This window comes from Pteropus alecto, unplaced genomic scaffold, assembly GCF_000325575.1.
Source record: "Pteropus alecto unplaced genomic scaffold, ASM32557v1 scaffold338, whole genome shotgun sequence".
NCBI lineage: Eukaryota > Metazoa > Chordata > Mammalia > Chiroptera > Pteropodidae > Pteropus > Pteropus alecto.
The window spans coordinates 2,045,389-2,068,812 of NW_006441995.1; the positions used below are offsets into that span (position 1 = coordinate 2,045,389).

Here is a 23,424-nt window from a genome sequence, read left to right on the forward strand (position 1 = left end):
AACAAGCTTTCTGAAGTTCACCTATATTATCACATATTTCAAAGATCAGCTGATGATTAACTGCACTTTTTAGTTTACTTGGGGGCCTACTGTTTTTGTTGAAAAATATACATTTATAAATGGAAAGCAATGGGAAAATGATATACAGAAATGTGCTTAAAGACCAAAATATCCAAAACAAATCTATTTCTAAAAGCAAGACATACATTTTACCACATTTAATAAACTATAACAGACCCTACCTAGCTTCGACACTGAATTTTATTTTCGAGGCTTGGTAATTTCCTTTGTGGTATTTTCTTTTGCCACTAGGTGGCCGTAGGTCACCCTCATCATTTATATTAATTCCTCAAAAAATTCAGAATTGTTCTAAAGATCGACTCGTTTTTTCAAATCCCTGATTATGATTTGATGTAGAAAAAAAAAAACTGTAAAGGCTATGTGTTTGATTAGATTATGAAGAATGTTTAAGAATGTGTGAATGGTTATTTTAACACATTTGGAACAAGCTACTAGCATGTTACTGAACTCGATTCATATCTGTGGTAACTAAAAGTCACTTTTACTGGATATCACATATATCAGCCTCAGTAGTATATTATTCAAATCAACACTGACTGTTCTAAAACTTCAAATAAACAATACAAGTTTAAAAATTTTAAGTACATTTTATTAAGAATGTATCCCTTTGATAAGATTATGATTCAGGAGGCTTTTAATGCCCTTGACATAAAATGTACACATTATACAAAAACAAAACAACAAAAAATCAAGGTGAGCAAAACCATTTGGGGACAAACCTTATTTAAATTATACACAACTCAATGAAATATTCTTACGGAAAATATATAAATACTTTATCTTTCTATGTTACAGTTATACAATATAAATCATATTTCAATGTCTGTTCAGTGACCTACAAACACCAGAACCTCCAAATATGTAGCAGCGTATTACTAAATAAAAAAGAAGAAAATCATGTGGTCAGGGAGCATTAATCTGAGATTCTTTTCACAATCCCTTACCACTTTTCAAAACTAATTTACACCATTTGTTTTACAATGCAGCTTTAGGGTTTCTGACAGGCCAGTAATAGAACATTTTTCAACTATTATCTATGAAAATTTTTATCTCCCTCCCTTTCTGCCCCAAAACTTTGCATTTTGTGCTAAATCAACCTTTTTAGTGGCAAAATTACAAGGTATACTTTATTTTGGCATAAATTATATTTTTCAAATTAAATATTTTATAAAGAAAGTCAAACAAAATGTGCAATTTATGCATGCTGTGGCAGAGCTATCCACCTACTTTACAAAAATATTCCAAAGGGTAGATAATCCACTTTCTGTGGGAGTCTCATAAACCTACTATGAATGAAAAATACCCTGGGCACCTGGAACTGAAAGAAAAAAAGAATACTCTTACAAAGATTCTTAGATTTCAATATCGTTTGATAAGCACTGCTATTAATTTTACTGGTATGCTTTTATAATAAAACTCTTATTGTAGTATTACTCTTGAAAGTAAACTGGTAATAATTTATTTCTTGAATGGGAGACAAGAGACCTTTCCCAACCTACATTTTAGAAAATCTGCAATGTTCTTTTATTCCAATATCAGTTCTCACAAAACTCTGGCAATTAATTCTATTTTTTTTCCCATGTTTGAATGGATTGTGAATGAGACAAAACTAGAAGTGTAGGACAAAGGGGAAAAACTTTACTTCCAAAGGATCTTTCCCAAGGTAGTTTACAAAGCTCATCTCACACAAAATTAGCACCTCACTCTTACCATGCAAAAATAATTGCAGTAATAATTTGGATGATAATTTGACTGGTTTTTATTGCTTAATGATCTGTGCTTTAATGTGGGGATAAAAGGCATCCTCTGAATGGAATGAAAAAAAGTTATATAAATATCAGTAGACAAATCTAAATAAGCATTGACACCTCACTGTTGAATACTTTGCCATTGTAATATGCCCTGAAAAACTCAGCTTTAATTATTTCAAGCTCTGGATAAAAGAGCTGAAAACTATCCACCATTTCAAAAGGACTTTTACACATGATGTTAGAGTAACAAGTGTAATAATTTATATATCTACCTCCAAAGAGCCTCTTTTAATGTCATTGTCTTACAGAATGTCCTTATGCTACCAATCTTTATTAGAAAAAAATTTAATTAGGGAGAAGAGACTTTCCCCTCTCCAATCTACCTAAGCATAAACAGGAAATAAAACTATAAGAAATTTTAGACCATATTTAATTACAAACACTAATTTCTAATTTCCTTATTTATCAGTATTTACTTAGTATGTGAAGCTGAAATCTGTTCTTGAAAAAAATTTTTCAATTAGAAATAACGATTCACTTTACAATTAGAAATTCACAGTTTATAACCAGCACAACTGCCCAAATTCCTCCAAATTATCAATAATTAGCAATAGTATAAATTTATATGGACTAAGATTAATTCTAAAATCTCAAAAAACTACAGTATTGACATTATTTTGGTGTTTTATAGTCAGATAATATTATTTATAGACACTTTTCTCAATGATTTCTATTACCACTGACACCATTCCTAATCTCTTCTGCTATAATTTATTATTTTTAAACACCTAAGTTAATCACTTGGCACTCCATGTGAGCGTTTTTCATCATTAAAGTCTACTTTTATATAAACGAGTACTCAAAGAAAACATATTAGACCTGTCAGTGAAACATGGATAAACCAAATAGCACTATACATTTAAGTACATTTTTTTCTTAAAGTACTGATAACCACAAAGCTCTGAGTGTCTCCCCAAACTAAGTGCTATAGGCAAATATCATGATGTATACACACAAGTCTTTCAAAGTAACAGTCAAAAAAACTGTTCAGGCTAACAGTAACGAAGACTTCATTTTAGGATGGATGAGTGAGGTGGGGTCCAGGGATGGGGATAGTTGCGTGTGTGTGACCAAAAAGAATTACTGTTAACTTCTGAGGGATTAAACCACAGATTTTATACTTTATATTAACTGAGGTAGTGTTTAAAATGAATGTCTAAAATATGTTAATCCCATTGTGAATAAGATTACTATATTACCTCCTTTGGAGTTTTTAACCACTATTTGGTCTAGTATCTCTGACATTTGGTTCTCTGGAAGGCAGTTTAATCATCCAAGACCAAAGACCAAGGTGACAGGTAACGTTCTTAAAAGTACTGTTGACATTTAAATAAACACTTGGGTTCAGTGATAAGTTAAAGTGTAAAAAGAAGTGTTTGTTTTATCTTCAACTGAATTTTATGAGAGAAAATCTGAAGAACCACTTTTTAACATAAGCAGCAGCTTACAGCCCTTATCTGCTTTGTTATAACGTAAGTTGCTACACAGTGCACATAAGAACAATTCACTGAAGTGCAGTCAGAGGTGTTGTGAAGTGAGATGAAATGCTTCATCCCAGCTGGAACTTTCAGTGCCAGTAAGTTAAAAAAAAAAAAAAATCTCTGTGAGTTACATTTTCTAGTTCACAGGGTTCTTTACAGAGATCTCAGAGAACAAGCCCATTATAAAAAGGATTTGTAATACAGGAAAATATTAATCAATGTACTATGACTGTGTCAAAGCTGATGTATAACTGTAAAAATGGTATACACAAATGGAATTAAAAAAGGGTCCTAATCAGTCCAGCTGGATTTTTTTTTCTATTTATATATAGACCTCAAAAAAGATAATCCTTTCATTTACAAGCATTCTAATGATGATGGCCATGCTATTTTTATATACAAATTTGCATATATGTTTAATTCCTGTAAAGATTTCCAAATATCTTTAGACATACACAAATTAAACATACGACTAAACAAAACTTTGCCCTCATCAACTTAACAACTTCACAAGTGTGATAAAGGCAATAACTGTACTCATAAACTCACCTATCACTGCATTTAGTTTGTGCAAAACATGAACACTGATATAAAAATTAAATTACTGCTGCTTTAAAATTTGGTACTTAAGGCTTTTCACTACAATTTTTAATCATCATAACAGTGCCATTAAAAGGAATTATGGCTCTTCTTTTCCCATGGAATGTGTAGTAAATCATAGGCAAACATCTTTTCCTCTAGAGATGCAAAGTATTATTTAATGCTTTCTTTTGCTTTAGGTCTAAATTAATAGTGCTTGTTCAAGTTCCTGTTTAAAATGGTGATATGGGAAGTTGATGAAAACAGAAGTCCACTAAAAATATATGCATTCTATAAATGGGAAATATCTGAATTATAAAATGATTTTCTGATTTTAATCAGGAACTGTAGTGAAAAACCTTAACAGGTTCAAATAGCCCATAATAACACATTGCAACAAAACTGAGAGAAGGAAAACAAATAAAAAACTTTAAGCAAGTCTAGTAACAAAATAACTTATAAATCCTGGATTGCTGAGGCTCTTCTTCTGCTTTGAGGTTACAAACCTCTTGAAGTAGTGTTACAAACATTAAGGAAAATATGGAAGGGCCAAAGTTCCCCCTCTCCTACCAGCAGTTATAGCACACCCCATTGTAGTAACAGGATGCAGCCTCAGAGACACTGATTCCTGGTTTCCATGAATTAGTTAGCAAACAAGGCATCTTTTTATTTACCCTAAAAAAAGAATTCAGAAATAACTGTGTGTAGGGTGCTTCTGCATATCCTGTTATTGTTCACTGTTACTACACACTTAAAATGAAAAAATAGAAAACCTATGTAGGTATTCAGTGCTTGGCTCTTGCACACGCTAGTAACTAAAACTCTTAAAACTGTGGTAATGAACAATGAATCCTCAAAAGGGCTCAGTGGGGGACAAAGGAAGTTGTTTTGGTTAGGGAAGTCTGCAGTTTCAACTGGTCATGTACCAATCATTGCTGGAACAGTGTACAGGATAATCCTGTCATTGCTGCCCAGTCAGTCAGCATTTTCTGAGGCATTTATGAACTCCATAAATATGAATATATATAGTATCCCTCTATATACATCATAAATATGAGGTCAGGATTCAGCTGATGTATCAACTATAGGCTGCTTTGGTGGTGTTGCCAACACAGCCTCTGCTTCTTCATGCATCTAGGAAAGAAGTGGTATATTTTAAACAGATATAATCTCTCTTTCAATTTAATTCAAACACAGTATTCTTGAAAGATAAATGTCAGAAGTACAAATCCTACTTACTTGTAAAAACTGTACATCTTGAAATAACTCTTGTATGAACCTCCGACATGGAAGTCTAAATGTGCAGTGTGACAGCAAATGGGAAACCTCAGAGTAAAGGCATATGTCGTCAAATGTTTGAGGATACTTCTCTTTAATTCTAAAATGAAAGACAAGACCATGGTGTGATAAAAACTGTAATAATGACTTGACTACTTTTCCTCCAAAGTATCACTTTTTAAATATTTTTTTCTCCAGATATTGATTAAATGGCATATTTGTGGTAAGAATATAAAATATTAAATATTCCTACCTCACACATTTTGTTATTTTTTAAAATAATCAAAATCCAAATGTTTCCTGAGAAGGTAGAAATGTTCTTTTCCACTAACATGAGAAATTGCTAAATTTATCAGTCTAGAATGACTAAAACATTTTCAAAATTAAGTTTTCAAATGGAAACATGTTTTTAAAATTAGACTAAAGTTATTGATATCCTTGACTGAGCTACCTCTTTCTATCTTTCAACCTTCAAACAGTGGCTTTTACCTAGGACAGCATCTCAGAATCAGCTGTGGGGTGAGTGGGGTAATATACAGTTTAAGGACGCCCTAGTGCTAGAGCTTCTGGTCAGGAGGTCTGAAGTGGGGCCCTGGCATCTGCATCACTGTTTGTTTGCTTGCTTGTTTGTTTTTAAGCCCTGCAAAAAACCCTGAGGTGCATTTCTTGTGAGGACCAATGCTTTAAATATTACAAACCAGAAATGCTAAAATATTCGGCCTGAATTTTCTTTTCTGTTGCTGTGATTTAGAAAAACAATAAAAATTCTGAGACTTTTACTAAGATAAAGAAAAAACAGGGAAAAATAAAAACAAGAAAATATCATTTGTTTTATGTAGGCAAGCTTTTCTCAGACTTTTTGGTCTTAAGATTCCTTTCTTATAAATTATTGACCCCAATATTTTTGTGGATTATAGCCATTGATAATTACCATATTAGAAATTAAAATAGAGAAAAATCTCAAAATATCAATTCATTCAAAAGATAAACCCATTACATGTTAACATAAATACATATATTTTAATGAAAAATAACTATATTTTCCAAAACTGAAAAAGAAGGAAGAGTGGTATTGTTTTACATTTTCACAGATCTCTTTAAAGTCTGGCTTAATAGAAGATAGCTGGATTTACATACTTGCTTATGCATTTAACCTGTTACCATATATTACTTTGGTTCAAGTTCTTGAAGAAAACCTAGCCTCACACAGATATGCCATGCTAATATAAACTAATTAGTCTAACTTTTGAGTATTACAAGTACCATTTTCACCATAAAAAGCAGAAAAAACAAAGAATATTCATGCTTAGTATTAACTTACGTTAAAAGCCCAGTTTCATGACATTTAGTTGAAACTGAACTACTCAAATTAATGACTAATCTTAGAACTTCTTTGCGAAGGAGTATACGGCACATTGGTGTATCATCTGGAATTGTTTTAACACCTGAAAAGAAGATTAAAATATTTTATCTATATCACAATAGAAAATGATTATACCTCATGGAATTTATTGTTAAACTTTACCTAAAAATCTGAGTCTGAGATAAATTGCACATGATTTGCTGATCATTTTGGGAACAAAATTCTTTCTAACGAAAGCAGATAACTAAGAGGGTACATATCAGAGTCTGATATAGGTGCAACAGTTGGCTGAATATGCCTCACTAAAACTGATTTGTCAGAGTTTTGAGACAACTTTAATTAACATTATTTATGAACAATAACAACAAAAACAAAAACTTAGTTTTATTAGCAATGCTTGGATTTGAATCTGAAAACTTACCTAGTAGCAATTCTGTGCTTTTGGTGCTGCTGGCTGAGCCTTCTTGAGACACGCCATCACTGCATCCAGAAATCCCTGAAAACTTAGAGGGAACCACTTCTAAGGGATTATGGATAGTCTGTTCACACCAATCAGAATATGGAATGTCTTGAAGGTCTGAAGGCAAAATTAATTATTTCAATTAAAGTATCACAATGGCTTAATTCCTATGTTTATACTACATACTATAATTTCTTTCAAGTTTTCAACAATTATTTTCCATGAAGATGTTGAAAGTAAATTTGGACTACTCAGATAGAAAAATTTGTTAAATTCTAAAGACATTTATAATAAAATTTTATTTTCATAAATTACAAATATATTAATGTGATTATTTGAAAATTCAAATAAAGATGTATATAGAATAAAAAATGAAGGCACTTTATCCGTCCCTTCCCTCCAACCCCCAAACTAAATACCACTCTCCATAGGAAGATATGGTTAAACGTCTGATATATAATTTCAGATCTTTTGCAATTAAAAAAAATTTTTTTTTGCTCTTTGGGTAAAAAGTGGGATGATATATATACACACACATACATATATATGTATGTGTGTGTGTGTGTATATGTGTGTGTGTGTATATATATATATACACACACACACACATATATATGTATATATTATTTTATGACTTGCTTTATCCACCATTTGATAATTACCAATATAAGAATCATACTTCCCTGACTTATCAGTTTATTCACTAGAATTAAATTTACTACATACTAAGATGGAATTTTGAACTCAACATCTTAGTGTTACGAAAATGATATCAATTTTTTTTTTTTATTTAAAAATTTCCTGAGCACTTTAAGTAATTAGAACAAATGGAAATCAGAAGTCTTTGGTTATTCTTTTAGGAAGTAACACTAGGCAATCAGAAAATCATACAGGCTTAGTACTATGAGAAATACTGGAAATTAGTTAAAGCTTTCATCTCATGAAAGAAAAGAGATTCAGAGAGAGGAGACACACTCAGCTGGAAGGTAAGACCTCTCAGTACTAGTCCAGTACTCTTTCCACTATAGCAAGGAAAAAAAAGGCATATTTTTATAAAAGTCCACGAAACTTGACTAATGTCAACACATACAACCTCTCCCTATGCTGTTTCACACAGAAAAGAAATATCACCACCTCATTTCACCTCTAGGCACCTCCTAAGATTACTATTTACATAATACTAAGCATAAATTGCTTTGTGGTTCCTTGGAAAAGAAGATGTATAAATTTAGCATAATTTTAAAATTTTGATTATTAAGGAAATCATATGTCTGTAAGGCACTCAAAAGTAAAACATGCTACTCAAATTATATGTTGATTTAAAAATAAAACCATTGCCAAAATATTTTAGACTCAGCTGATGAGCTACCCAGGGAGTATAATGAAAAAATGTTCCAACATAACAGTAAGAAAGTTATACTTCAACTGATATGCTTCTAAAAAGGTATAAACTAATTTATTTAACCAGTCTTTACTCCTAACATTTCTAAACTGTTAGAATTGCATCACATTTCTAAAGGTTTAATTCATTCTTGTTTAAAAAAAATAATAATTTCTCTAGCTAAGCCAAGTTCCAATATAGTAATTATCCCATTTGGCAATGAGAAACAGCATCTTAAGTATAATGGTAAGAGAAGGCATGTCCTACATATGGTGTGTTATTTTGTGTGTGTGTGTGTGTGTGTGTGTGTGTAACATGCTAAATCATATGAATAAAATTTTTAAATGAAATAATTACATGAGTTAAATGGAAACTTCAGAGAACATGTGGGCAAAATAAGTGTACTATTTATAAATCGGAAGGACAAGGAGAACTAAAATCCTTTGGAAATAGGAGAAGAAACATAGCTAGTAGGCCTACTTTTTCTTATTCATGGAAAATAATTGAGTTTATAACTCTGTTGAAGGCAAAACCATGCATATTCAGATAATGAAATTTACCTTTAAAGACCTTTATTTTCCATTTTCTCTTAAGAAGTATTTAATATAATGAACCTTAGACATACGTTTTTACTCAAGACATTTCATGTCAAGATTATTTCCATAATCTAAGTCATTTTATCCATATAATCAATTTTTGCTTGACTGTGGTTATTTGCTTTCATCATTTCCTCTATTTTTAATAATATTCTAGCTTAGCTTATATTTTAATTAAAAATGGAGACATGAAGCATGGGGGAAAGAATAAAAAGCTCTAAACAAAAAAAATATATAAATCAATATGGGTTAATTCAGAAAAATCATAAGCTAAATTTTTCTATCAGAAAATGGTAAGTCTCAATGTTGCTTATGGGAAATGTTGAAACAATTATTTATGAAAAAATTAAGAACTTCTGTGAGGGGTTCTATCTCTCTAATAACTTCCTGATAACCAATTCTCTTGGGCAGCAGCAAATATAGAAGAAAGTCAGCAAGATTTTCCTTTAGAGCACAATAAGATCATACTGAGTGCCTACTATACAAAGCAGTATGCAGCTAGGTATTAGAACTATGAAAAAGAAAAGACATAACAGACCATAACCTGAAAGAACTTATTGAGTGGAAGGAAAAAAATAACCAAGCAATAATTACCAAAAGAGATTTATGTACAAAAGGCAATGAAGAGTAGCGAGGAAGGACAGTAAACATCTAACTCAAGAGAGTTAGAGAAAACTTTGCAGATAAAATAGTCCCGACACTTAAGATCAGGTGGATCTGCCAAATAGACAGTGTGCTCATGTGTGAACTTACATGTGTGTGAGGAGGAGGAGGAGCAAGGAAACAACAGGAAAAACATATCTTTCATGCCTAGAATTATGAAAACAGCATAATCAAAAGAACACAATTTGTTTAAAAACTTCAAGTCAATCAGTAATGGTATGTCAACTGTAAGAGAGAAGAATGGTGAAAAAAAAAGACACTAGACAAATTATACAAAGAATCTGTGTGCTGGGCATGAATAGCAAGCAAGTAAATAACTCTCAAGAGATTAATTCCAGGCAAAAGTCTGAAAAGGAATTGGAAAGGACCAGAATTGGAGACTGAAACACTAACATTCCAACACGGAGATGTTAAGTGACTGAACTAAGGTTGAGGTACTGAGAATAGAGTAAGAGGGATGATCTATAGAGCTGGGAGATGACTTGTGACTGGAGTAGATTAAAATTCAGATGAATTCATCTAGAAGGACTACTCACTCACCTGAATGACTACATATTGCACTTAGTTGGTTACTGGGCTGGAAACCCAGAATTTCGATACAGACACAATAAAGGCAGTTATCGTCTGTATGCTCCTGCAGTCCAGTGTCTTCTGTACTTTCTAAAAACAGAGAAGCATCTGAATGGATTGAGTTCATTATTTCCGTAAGACTCATCTGCTGTCGTAGCAAGTGAAAAGAGTTTTTTACAAGACCTCCAGTTCCAGATGGAAGACCTGTGCATAAGTAAATATAAAACATAACCTGATAAAAACAGTATCAATGACACTTCTTTCAAGGCACCTTAAACTACATGAAATTTTGAAGAAGGGGAAACAAGAAAAAAAAACGCAATTCTTTTTATCACTCCAAATCTAACCTTAATTGGGAAGAAAAAAGAAAAACTGCTTTAATTAAGAAAATAATTAAAGTCAGCATTATGTTTGTACTACTTTAATATGAGGTTTTAGATACAAAACAGAAAATTGAGATTATACAATTAGGGCATCATTTCGATTATCCTTAATACTTATGTGAAAAGTAATAATTCTGAGTCTAATGAGGTACTTAAGAAAAATAATCAAGATTATGAAGCTTTAAACCTGTGGCTGATATGCACATATTCATTAAAGTATTACAGTTCATAACAAAGAGAGACCATGTAATATATAAGTACATTTTTCTCTCTCTCCTTTGCCGAAATGGCTATTTCTTAGCCTATGTGGATTAATGTTACAAATTTTTCATATATTATTTTTTTAAAACAGAAGTAACTGATGTAGTTTTTGTCTTCTTAGAGGCTGGGTACTTAGTTAGTAAAACACTTTAAGACTCTCATGTACACACACACACACACACACACACACAAATTGTGGTTTAATTTTAAATTGACTCAATTAATTTGGTATAATCTTAAAGATGACCTACAAGTATACTTGAATTTATAGTGTCATCCTACTGAAAAGAACTTTCTTTTTAATTAACTCTCTTTTAAAAAATTTTTCTTTTCTATATAAAGAGAAGTCTCATGAAAACAAAACCATGCATTACCTCCTGCATCATGGGCAAAAACTCTTGCTCCTCTATCATCATGTGGAGGTATGTTTTTAGTCTGAAAATAGGGAATATCTTTTACCTAAAACAGATATTAATCATGGTAAGTCTTATTATAAAAGAACTCTACTTTATGAATATTAGCAAAATCAAATAAAATGCAATTTAAATAGAATTACTCTAGCACATAAACCTTTGAAGAAGTTTATTGAAGAAAGTTAAATTACCAAAACTTGACAAAATAACAAGTAACTCTTCAAATCCTTATTTATTCTTGGTGACTTAAATGGATATTAAAGTAATTATTTTAGAATTTATCCAAATGTCTTTAGACTTCTGAGCAAATGTGTGTTCTTCAGTACTATTTATCACCTAAAGATCTATGAGTATGTCACAGGATAAGACCATCTTATACCATTAGACACAATATGTGGCTGCCCTGTATGGGATAAATAGGATCAAGAATTTTAAAAAAAAGAGGACTATATTTATACCTCAAACTTACACAATATGTTAATTATATTTCAATTTAAAAAATTAACAAAGAATAAGTCAAATGTGACTCAAAGGCAAAGTTAAGAATTCACTGAATTTCTATAGAGAATACACTGATAAATCAAATAAGATGCTGATTTAGTGTGGGCAGAGAAGGATAATGTTCTGGGGACTTGAAGATACTAAATAAGAGAAAGATGAGAAAGGTGAAATAATTGTCATAAAATTTTCTTTAAAAAATTACCTTCTCCAAATTCACTCTATAATTCCTAGTAAGCAGTTTATAGCATACAAAAAAAAAAAAAAACAGGAAACCAACTCATAAGAAAACAAAAGTATTTACGATACCTGGAATATATCATTGATGTCTACTGGAAGAGCAAGACCAATATAGTCATCTGAGCTGCCATATGTCGCACTGGACACCATGGACCTCACTGAGGAGGATCGCTGCAGGGTATTTTGATTAATAGGACTTAATAAATCTTCTTTATCTAATGAAGCATAACTTAAAGCTTTCATGAACCTATAACACCATAAAAAACACTTGCATTAGTTTCTTGATTTGTAATATTAATCATATAGAGAAATTATAATTTATTTTCACATCTTCATAAAAGATAAGTATTCAAGTACTAAATTGTGCTATCTTGTTTACTGAGAATATATAAATACTTAAAAATATTTAGCTATTATACACTGATATATAAAAGGTCATCAGTAATGCTAACTGTTACCAAAAACAACTGTTGTGGTCTCTCAGGAATAACTCTATTTAATATAACTTTTATGAAAAACAAGAATTACTTATTCTTTGTGTGGTAAATACTTCAGTGCTTATCAACATAAGATTTATGTGACACAGAAGACAGACACAAAGTAGCAAAAATTGTTATCATTTCCAAATATTACAAGAGATAGCCTTATATGAAACACTAACATTTCCTTAGTGCACTCCTTACTAGTGATTCCATAACAAGTATAGTCCACTGATATTTCCATAAGATACACCTTCCTTATACAGATTCTTATTCATTTAGAAGACATGCTCAAATATTTACTAGGTATCTGCTTTATACATACAAGGCACCAGGCAAGGTTCCACAGTATATGTACATTGCTATTTGTAAACCCGAGTAATTTAAAACATTAACAATATAGTCTGGTATTAAAGAATTATTTTGTAAAGCACACAAAATAAATGCTTCATAAACAGTGGCTATTAAGATTATCACCAAAAAAAATCCACTTTAATTTCTACTAATGTCCACCTTAAAACTACTCATAACTAAAATTTACAAAAAAATTCATAAAATAGGTCAATGGTTTTTAATTTGTGTTTATTATACCTCTTGACTCCATAAAGCTCAAGGACTGCTGGAGTGGGCAGAAAGAATTATTGGATTACTCACCTTCCCAATCCCTATTTCAACCAGAGTAGCTCCAATTTATCTATTCTACAGATTAGGTTTCCAGAGAAACATTTCTTAAATTAAAGAAGGATTTCTCTACTTAAAAAGCAACATTGAAAAAGCTTAAAACTTCTGATCTGGTCCAATCTCCACTAGATGAGGCAACTGAAGCCTAGATATTTCAAAATTCATGAACTTGACTAAATAGATTTATAACAGTGAGCAACTTAAAGGTTTTTCTGGCTTTGTTCTGGATTGCTGAGGTTTGCAAAGCTATTGAATTCCAAGCAGATGAGATATTACAGTATAATTTATAGAACTTTGAGTTCATTCACTTGGTGCCAGGATTAGAACTAAGGATTAAGGATTCCTACACTTTGGTGTTTTTTCTACTATGCCACGAAACATCTCAGTGAGATACAGGATTGCTGGATTTAAGCTATACATTTTAACACAGGTTATCGGTATGCCTACTCTTTCAATTTTATAAGGAAAAAAAAAATCTTCTCAGCCTGAATTACAAGCCATTATTTTAGAGTTTTCATTTTCTCTGAACTAACCAAAGAATAGAAATAGGAATAGAAAGGCTATGCTGACACAATTTTTTCCTCCATGGAACCTAGTATACAGTGAGTACTACATAAAATTTAAAGAATAAATGAAGATTTGATGAATGTGAAGTTTTGTTATGCCTTCATCCCTTTGTATAAGCTATTCCTTCTCTTGACTGCTTCTTGTTTTTATTTTTTTTTTCCTTCCAAGAAATCAAAATCATTCTTTACAATGCCAATGACTTGGTATTTTACTCTAGGAATAAAATTTCCAAATCTCTTTCTCCTGTTCTAACAGAGAATATAGGAAATAAGATCCTAAGAACCTAGACTAGATAAGGAATAAGTGATTTGGAGTAACTGTCTTTCTGGTTTATTCTTATGAATATTTAAGCACTGTAACTTTTTATCTGTGCTTTACGTGGGTAAGATTTGAGAAGAAATGCCTACTGCAATGAGACATAAAAAACCTAACTGGATGGTTCAGAGTTAACAGCACTTTGGCTAGTGTACTGAGCTGTAAGATGCTTATTTCAGTGTGCTGTTATTTAGTGCCCCTAGCAGGCTGCTGTAGCCCTTGAGTTTTCAAATACTTTGTTGTAGTATAAAAGTTTCCTCCTTTGCTACCAATTTTATCAACTGTCCTTTCCTGTTATGGTGTGCCTACCAGTAGCAGCTTCTAACTGTTGCTTTTATAGGCCTGAAAACCTAATATCCAAGCTGTTAGAATAAATCCTAATAAACTCTGAATGTGGGTCAGAAGTAAATTCTTTGAATAAAATTCATGAACTTTACTACATAAGTTTATACTGGTGAGCTGGTGAGAGGTTTGCCTGTCTTTGTTCTGCCAAAGCCTGTGAGTCCTAGATAGATGAGACATTACTGCATATTTTATGAAATTCTACCAAGGGGGATATAATTGGTTACCTGCTACCCCTTCTACTAAATATGTTAGCATTATTGAAACAAATCTGCCTAATAACTTCTTAATATGATTAAAATTTTGGTTATATAAGAGCCAAATGGATTAAAGACATGATTATCAATTATGATAATAGGAAATTTTTATTGAATACTTAATATGTTAAACACTATTCTCAGTACTTGACGAATACTAAATAAATTTAAATAAATAATCTAAAACTGAAAAACTTTTTAGAAGTATTTGGCCTAAGAATGAGGTAGGTACTGAAATTTTTACAACAAATTTAACATTGCTTACCTAAATTGTTTACTTTGACCAGCTTGCTATAATCTTTAGACATGACAGAAATCCCCTAAATGTTCTTGAGTCAGACAAACTAGTATTGCTGAATCCTGAGGGCCAAGTAATTCATTTAATGTTCATTAAATTCCTACTTAATAATAACAACTACTTAAACTAAAAAGAATTTTGCTGAAATTTCCAGTTATCGTAAAGATAAAAAAAAAGGTCAACTTTTGGAGCCTTAAATTGACCTACCTGAAAAGGTTGTTTGTTATTGTAGGTCTTAAGCTCCTGATTCCCCCGACATGCTTCTTTTTAAAATCGATCCTTGCAGAAGCGAGAAATAAATAAAAAAAAGCTCGTGACTTGTTTGTCCTTGCAAAGCATATAGGTTTACTTTCAGGGCCTAAAGGAGTGTCTTTTCCCCCCTCGCGGCTGCAAGAATCCATTTCAAATCATATCGGGTAACTAGGAGCTTTCAGCCTACCATAGTAAACAATTATAAAAGGTCAGTTCTGAGGCTAGTGTAGATGTAAAACCTGGCTGATGCTTTACACTTATGTCTGTCAAAATGCAACCATTATTGTTCATTTTTAAATATATGAATAAATATTTAAATATTTGCTCACCTGCTTGGTGTTAACCTGGACTCAAAGCTGTTGGCCTTCATGGTGATGGTATCGGTAAACAGCACATCTTTTGCTGGAGATGCCAAAGCTTCAGAATGAGATAAGGACGGATGCATTCTTTGTTGCTGTAATCTTTTCAGTGTAGCGTAGCCAAAGGCATCTCTAGAACTTGTGTAACTAAAGTTACAATCTGCTAGACTTTTAATTGTAGCAATAGAGGGTGCTTTAAGGGACTGTGCTCTTCTAGGAATTGTGTGAGAAGAACCTGGAGGCACCAGGGACACTGAGTTTGACTTGGAGAGAGAAAGATGGTTAGACTGTGGTGTCAAATAGTGGCTTGTTTTAACAGTTTTGGTACTTACCACAGTACTCATACTTCCACAGTCTGTGTCCACAGTCGTAGCATCTACACCTACTGTCTCTCGTGAAGGACTTGAGCTCATTGAACTTATGCCGCTTGTTGTAGTGTCTGTATTAAAACTCTGGCTACGTATCTTCATATGTGAACTCGTTGAACTTTCTACGACTAATCTCTCTCGGCTTGTGTTTTCTCTGTGATTCTCTGTACCAAGACTCTTGGTGAATTTTAATTCATTCTCTCCAATACTTGGAGTACTACCAGTGTCTTCGATGTGCCTATTCCCAACAAATGAAGTTTCTAATTGTAATGTTTTCCGTACTGTGGATATGGGTGTAAAATCATCACTATGATTAAAGTCAACACTAGGTTCCGTAAGCGTTCTGATCCGCCTGTTGCTTGTCTTATTTTCAGATGACAGTTTCCCTCCTTTTGGATCACTGCTACTACGATGTTTTTTATTAGGCAAGGTAAGTGAATTTAAGATACGACTCTTCACAAGTTTACTAGAAGCAAAGAAAGGGAATGAATTTTTATCCTTTATGGGTCCAGGTCGATCATAAAATGCTGGCTCTGCATCTTCATTGATGTCAAGGAAAAAGGTACTAGTAGAGCTGCTGCCAAACCGGTCATCTTCCATAATGAACATACCTATGATCAAAGAATTTAAAAATGATTAACGGAATCATAGTAACTATTAGTGAAACAGTTCAAGAAATTTTTGTTTAATTGTCATATGGGATAAAAATTTTCAAAAATAAAGGGTTAAACTGCTGAGCCATAAAGGGTTAAACTGCAGGCCTTCTGCAGATGTAATTAGTTAAGACGAGGTCATAATGGAGAAGAGTGGGCCCTTAACTCAATATGACTGGGGTCTTTATAAGAGATGAGAAGACTATGTGAAGAGAGACACACAAGGAGAATACTATATGATAAAAGGTACTGGAGAAATGCAGCTGCAAGTTAAGAACACCAATGATTGCTAGCTATCACAACAAAGTAAGATGAGGCAAGGAAGGATTCTACCCAGAATTTCAGAGGGTTGAGGCCTCGATGACACCTTGATTTTGGACTTCTAGCCTCCAGACTGTGAGAGAATTAACTTCTGTTTTAAGCCATTCAATCTGTGGTACTTCTTTGTGGCAGCCCTCTTAGGAAATTAATATGATGTTCCCCGTCTCCCACCCCAAAAAAGAATTTCATTCTATTGAATCTGTATTACAAAAAAACTGTACTCAATTATTTTGAATTTCACCAATAAAAAATATTGTGTGTGTGTGTGTGGGGGGGGAGCTTTCTTGAGATCCAGAATTTGGACTTGAATAAAATTAAAAATTATCGCATTATGAGGTGGTTCTGCTATTTCCAAAAAACAAAAAACCAAAAAAACAAAAAATAAAAAAAAAACTACAGAACTCATGGATCAGCTTACATGAAATTTCATTATTCCAGTGGGTTTCCAAAACCTCCAAAAATTCAGGATAAAGTTAAAAAAAAAAAAAAAAAAGACTCAACCATAAATGTTCACTTAGTTGCTACAATTCCTGGTGGTTTATCTTTCGAATCACAATAGGCAGGAGAAATTAATCTTATAATAAATAAATTCCTGATCTTAAAATATACTTACAAAGAACCAACTCATAACATTTTAAATTCATGTTTAAACCAATTATGTTTATTTCTCATTTGGTCTTAGGTACTAACTCATCTAAATTTAGTACCTAACTCTAATAAAAGACAATCCAGGTATCTAATGACATACATGAGATTTAATACTATTTCTATTTTTTAACTTTTCTGTTGAATAACTATAAACTACTTCAAATATATTTTGAAAGGAGGCAAAATGAAATCCTAAATAAATCTGCAAAATGCATTACTTCCAATTGTATTCTGTCAATTTTAAGATAAATATTTTTCACACTTAATATCTCTAAAATCCGGATGCATCTTGCAATCAGTGATACGTCCTAATTTAATAGGCAGAATTTTTCCTTCTTTTTTAGTGGTACATAAAATACCAGTGCATCTTAGAATTCATGGCATCTTAGATCTGGTGAAATATGGTTTGATAAATGTTGCACTATCTTCTTAAAAAGAACCATATCTCAAATTTTACACACTTACTAGTGCAGGGCTGAAAATCACAAATTGTTTTTTATTTAATTAATTTTTGATACTTTAAACAGTTTCATTATATAATTTTAAAATTTAGCTCTTCTCTTAAAAATGAACATGTGAATATCTCTTAACAAACACATTCTGGTTCAACACTCTCTGTATCTGAAAAATAAAAAACTACGTAAATGAAGGATGTAGGCAAATAAACATTTATTTATTAGATGTTATGACAAACAAAGGGAATGATTCTTCTGGCACATGGCTTATTATTTAACTCTGAAGTAGTTATTTTCCAAAGCTATTTAGAAAGCAAGGAGAGAGAACAATGTAGATTGGAAGCTATATATTCTGTTGTGAAAAGATATGCATTCTCTAACATAGGCTATTATTGCCAAATTGTCTTTGAAAAAAGTAAACTGGGAAAGTAATACATTTAAATTTTCAGATTACAAATATAAATGTTAATTTTGGCTAACTTTATATAAAACCTGTGATGATACTTACTTGATGGTGCAGACTCACTTTCACTATTATGTCTAGAGCTGGTTGACTCTGAATTCAAACTTAAGGTGCTTGGGATAGATGAAAGTTCATTACAGAGCTGTTCTACATCATCCGGAACCACTGGCCACAGATGTTTGCGACTATGCCTTACAGCATCCCAGCTGTGACATTTCAGAATATCACAGCCTTGTTTGGTTTTTGCTATGAGCCCAAGCACATATACACAGGTCCTGTATATAAAGGATGTAGTAATGACAGTTTATTATTTCACACTGAGATTTCTCAAAACAACCACAAAATATGAGTCAGCTATACGTAGATTTTAATTTTTTCAAAAAACTATTAAAAACTGAAAATATATTAAAATGAGTTGAGTAAATTACAAGCAATAAAATGAAAATCTTCCTAATAAAAATATTAATTATAAAGAAATAATTTATAATAACATAATGCAATCTTAGGAAAAAACATTATTATTAGCTTTTCTAGGATAAATATGGAATATCAGGGCTGTTGGACACACTACACTTTTACTATTTACTTGCAAGATAAACTTCAATATTATAATGATAAAAACAATAATATTAAACAAGACAAATTAAATATATTTAATTTAGTGCATTTAAAAATCTTCTATCACTAGGACTTTCGGTGACTAGTTCTACTAGACTACTCTGAATCCTCAAATACTTTTTCTTCACACCATTTGTGAAAAACAATATATGTACGGTAGAAATATTTCTGAGTTAAATGACATACCCTCTGATGGAAAGAACTTCACATTGTTTTGCAAGTTTTAGTATATCTGGAATCACATTTTCTTCCTGTAGCAAATTGAGACCCCAATTTGATGAGCCAATATTTCCCTGAAAGAAAAGAAATCACTTATATTACAAAAGAACTCTTTCAGGAGATTTGGAAAGCTAGCCAGAAAACAAAAATTTTAACCCCATTTATGAAAGAGGGAAAAAATGTGAAAAAAACTCAAATAAGAAACCTTAGGAATTAATGTTCCATTTCCCTTAGCAAGAAAATTAATAGCTTAATCATTTATTTTCCAGCTTAAAAATAATATTTAAATGTGCAGGAACAATCTTAGTATTAGAATATAAACCTAAGAACAAGTTCCAAATAATAAGATTTTTATTTAATATTAATGGGAAATTAAAAAAATCTAAACATTAAGATCTTATACAAGTGTTTATTACAAACCAAAGCCCAAAGAGATGCCTTCAGTTTTTTGATTTCTTCCCATTTATCCAAATCTGGTGTACGAACGTTGTGACAGAGTTCTGTAATAATATTCTGGAGAAAGGAAAAGAAAATCATATGAGTAATAATTGTTTTTAATGTATTTTCTCATTATATCTTAAGGCTATTTAAGGTTTGCACTTTGTAAATTTTGCATATTTAAAATTCTAAAATAATTTTATGTAAAATTTCTTAAGAAGCAGCATTAGTGCATGAGCTCTGAGTTCATACTCTAAGGTTAGTACTTATTAGCTAAGAGGCCTTAAGCATGTTACTTAATCTCCCCATGTCTTGATTTCCTAATTTCAAAAATAAGGATAATAACAGTATCTGCCTCATAAAGTTTGATTTAATGAATTATTACATATAAAGTGCTTAACAATGTACTTGGTACCTAGTATTACAAAAATGTTAGTCACAATTACCATTATTTCTTTTAAATAGAAAATAGTAAACTAATGCCAAGATTTTATCATACAATATCGGTAATGACACACTGTACAAATCATTTAAATTTTTAGTGAAGTTTTAAAAAATTAATATAAAATATGTGTCCCAAGTCTTTATGGACATACTACAGAAATACATGAAACTATACACTATATTTATGCAAAATTTTTGCTCCTGAGATGAACACTGATACAAAAAGGAACTAAAATTATTGGATTACAATTGTTCGGACATACACACAAATACTTCTCTATTTCTAACATGAGAAAAAGGTTATATTTACTGAAAACATCTAGTTGCAAGACATTCACAGCCATAAACTTGGTGTGCATACTATCCTCAAAAAACTGTTTGCTTAAACAGTCCATGAAGTATGCAAGAATAGTGAGGAACTAACAAACAACTTGTAATTTGCTGCTGACCAAAGGTAACTGAATCTGTATCAGGTTTGGTTCAACTTCCCAACAAGAGGAATGAAAAACTCAGTTTTTCAGTGTGTTTTTACTAAGGACATGAACTTCCCCAACAAACTATAAAGAGAACTCAGACTTTCAGTGGGTTACCGAACCTATGTAACAAATTAGCTTTGCAAAAGGTGACACGTACTTCAGGAAAATGCACTCAAGCTAGTAATATCAAGCTAGTCTAAGTATTACAAACACAGACTGGCTAAGTCAATTATAACATGGACAGCTTTAGAAGTAATTATGCCACTGACCTTAAGGCTTTTGTGATGTTTCTGCAAAGATCCTAATGATCCTAAGACTATTTTCTATTATTGTAGCTATTTAAAATAAGCAAATTATATTTTTACCTGTACTTCCAACAAATGACAGCCTGTTTTGTGGTGTACCAGTTGTCCATAAAGGTGTACAGGCAGGTAGACATGAGGACGCTGTAATCTAGTATAATAAAGATGATTGATACACCTATTGGCTCATTTTAAATATGCTAATTAAAACAATGACTAGTAATAAAGTACTAAATAAACAGAATTACTAGATATAGTCTCCCAGCATAAATGAAAATACTGAGGTAGAAAGGCATGAAGACTTTTCTAGAAAAATAATAGTTTATCTGGTCTCAGAGTAATGGTAGGAGAGCTGAGACTAAAAAGAGACTAAGGTAAGAGCATGGAGAGTACCTGAATGCTAAATCAGTAAGGGTACTTTCATTATGCTATGAATGCCATTGAAGTTTCTGAGCAATAAATGCTGTTCTTTAAGAAGATTTTTCCTATGTCAGTGTAAGAAATAGAATATCTTAGTACTCAGAAAATGTTGGGAATTAATTACATTGCAAACTGGTTTTAAATTTTAAAATTGAGGACCAGCAATAAGTTATTCCATTAACTGGATACCTTTGGTTACTTCGACGAACATAGTTATCACCATCAATTGGCTTCCGATAAGTAGTAAGTGCTTCGTTAAGTTGTTCCTCAATCAAGTCAACATATTTTGAATTATATTCCTAGAGAACAATATTGTTTTAATTATATTTAGTATCATAAATTCACTAAATTTATAATATGTTAGGTACCTAGCAAATCTTAGAGAATAAATATGAGAAAAATGAACATCTGTTTATGTAATTTAATAAATTTTTGAAAAAGGTAAAACATGATATTATGAATGATAATGTTCTATCATACCCAAAATATTTCTGCTTCATCTTTTTTCCCCATTTTCAATTAATATTTTTGGGTCGATGTAAGTTAATAATTTTGTTGTTCAGCTCATCTGAATCTCTCCATCAAAAAAAAACTAGCTTCTTAATATTAAACCCTGAAGATATTCACTAGGAATTTTAAAAAGGAAATTAACTGAGTTATATCATTTTAGTACCTTTTGGTAAAAAGTAGTATCTTTTCCCACTGATTTAAATCAGGTCAAAAGTAAAAAATGTTTCCAACTAAAACTTGGGAAATTTTTAAATTCTTTAAACTGAGAGTCAATCACACTGCCATCTTTATTGCAAAAGATCTTCACTTCAAAGTTTTTAGAAGGAATTGGTAGAACCTCTTTGGAAAGCAATTTGGCAGTATTTATCCAAAATTTAAATTCATAAGATTTTTTGATTCAATTATATTTTTACAAATTTAGCCACAAGACATACTTGCAAAAGTATGCAAAGATAAATATGCAAGAATATGCATCAAACACTGTTTACAAAACTAAAAAGTCAGAAACAATCTAAATACACATCAATATGAAAGTGGTTGTAAAAATTAAGGTACATTCATATAGTAATGTACTATGCAGAAATTAAAGAGAATGAGATGATCTAAATTTCAATGTACACAAAATGAAGTTTTCTATAACTGTAGTTTAAAAAAAGATAAATGCAAATACAAATAATTATACAGAATTTAGACTTAACTTCATATATTTAAATATTCAAACTCTTTAGTTTCAAAATATTGATGATAAAATAAAATCTTCCAAATTTATGAATCTATTTCCCAAGATAAAAACACATAAATTGAACCTTATTCAATAGAAAGTTACCTTGTGCCACTTTTCCAACTGTTTTGCTACATAACCCCTTTCGTTCAAATAGGAAAACCCTTTTGGAATGGATAGAAATCTGTAAATTAAAACAAGCAAGAGTTTAACATTGAGTCTGACAAAAAATGTTTAAGGACTAAAATATCTCAAACAAAAAATATTTAAGGAGCTAAAAAACTTTAAAAATAGCTCTTTCCTAAAACTAAAAGATCAACTATTAATTATAACTTCTATTACTAATACATTTTCACAATCTTTGCAAAAATACATGAATCTGATCACAGTAAAGAAAATGTCATCAAATGCATAGGAAATGTAGAAGAAACATTAACAAAAACAATGAAAAGACAGAGTTTTAATATTAAAGGGATATCTGAGATTCTAAAATAGGTCTCTTTCAGAAGCTAACAGCTAAACTCTTCACATCTTCCTTTTCATATTTAAATCCAGTTGTAATATACACTGCCAGAGGGAACACAAAGGAAAACATAACTACAAGAAAAATTTACTTAAAATTTACCTCAGAAGGAGAAGCAAACCTTTGTCCCCAAGGTGGGATAAAGCTGGCTTCATCTGAATAAGAGCATGAAGATTGGCCTAAAATAAATAATTATTAGGCAAATTAACAATTGTATAGATAGTAAATTCTCTACTC

The 23,424-nt window shown here is 31.5% G+C and overlaps 1 protein-coding gene across 6 annotated transcripts in view; it reads right to left on the reverse strand.

Moving 5' to 3' along the window:
* Window positions 1-648: 648 nt before the first annotated feature.
* The window catches only part of RICTOR (RPTOR independent companion of MTOR complex 2), a 100,499-nt gene continuing 77,723 nt past the window's right edge, over window positions 649-23,424 (reverse strand). For 2 of the 6 annotated variants that reach the window (XM_006919501.2, XM_015595323.2), the window contains 16 exons: window positions 23,290-23,366; window positions 22,770-22,848; window positions 21,623-21,732; window positions 21,077-21,164; window positions 19,774-19,866; window positions 19,321-19,427; window positions 18,562-18,791; window positions 15,579-16,587; window positions 15,205-15,276; window positions 12,128-12,305; window positions 11,282-11,366; window positions 10,234-10,467; window positions 7,015-7,170; window positions 6,552-6,675; window positions 5,192-5,330; window positions 649-5,086 (listed from right to left, as the gene is read on the reverse strand). In XM_006919501.2, the coding sequence (XP_006919563.1) occupies window positions 5,012-5,086; window positions 5,192-5,330; window positions 6,552-6,675; window positions 7,015-7,170; window positions 10,234-10,467; window positions 11,282-11,366; window positions 12,128-12,305; window positions 15,205-15,276; window positions 15,579-16,587; window positions 18,562-18,791; window positions 19,321-19,427; window positions 19,774-19,866; window positions 21,077-21,164; window positions 21,623-21,732; window positions 22,770-22,848; window positions 23,290-23,366 (2,856 nt within the window). In that variant the 3' untranslated portion in view covers window positions 649-5,011. Of the gene's footprint in view, window positions 5,087-5,191; window positions 5,331-6,551; window positions 6,676-7,014; window positions 7,171-9,333; window positions 9,841-10,233; window positions 10,468-11,281; window positions 11,367-12,127; window positions 12,306-15,204; window positions 15,277-15,578; window positions 16,588-18,561; window positions 18,792-19,320; window positions 19,428-19,773; window positions 19,867-21,076; window positions 21,165-21,622; window positions 21,733-22,769; window positions 22,849-23,289; window positions 23,367-23,424 lie in introns of those variants that run through there. The other 4 variants (XM_015595322.2, XM_006919503.3, XM_006919502.2 and 1 more) reach the window with 4 other exon arrangements.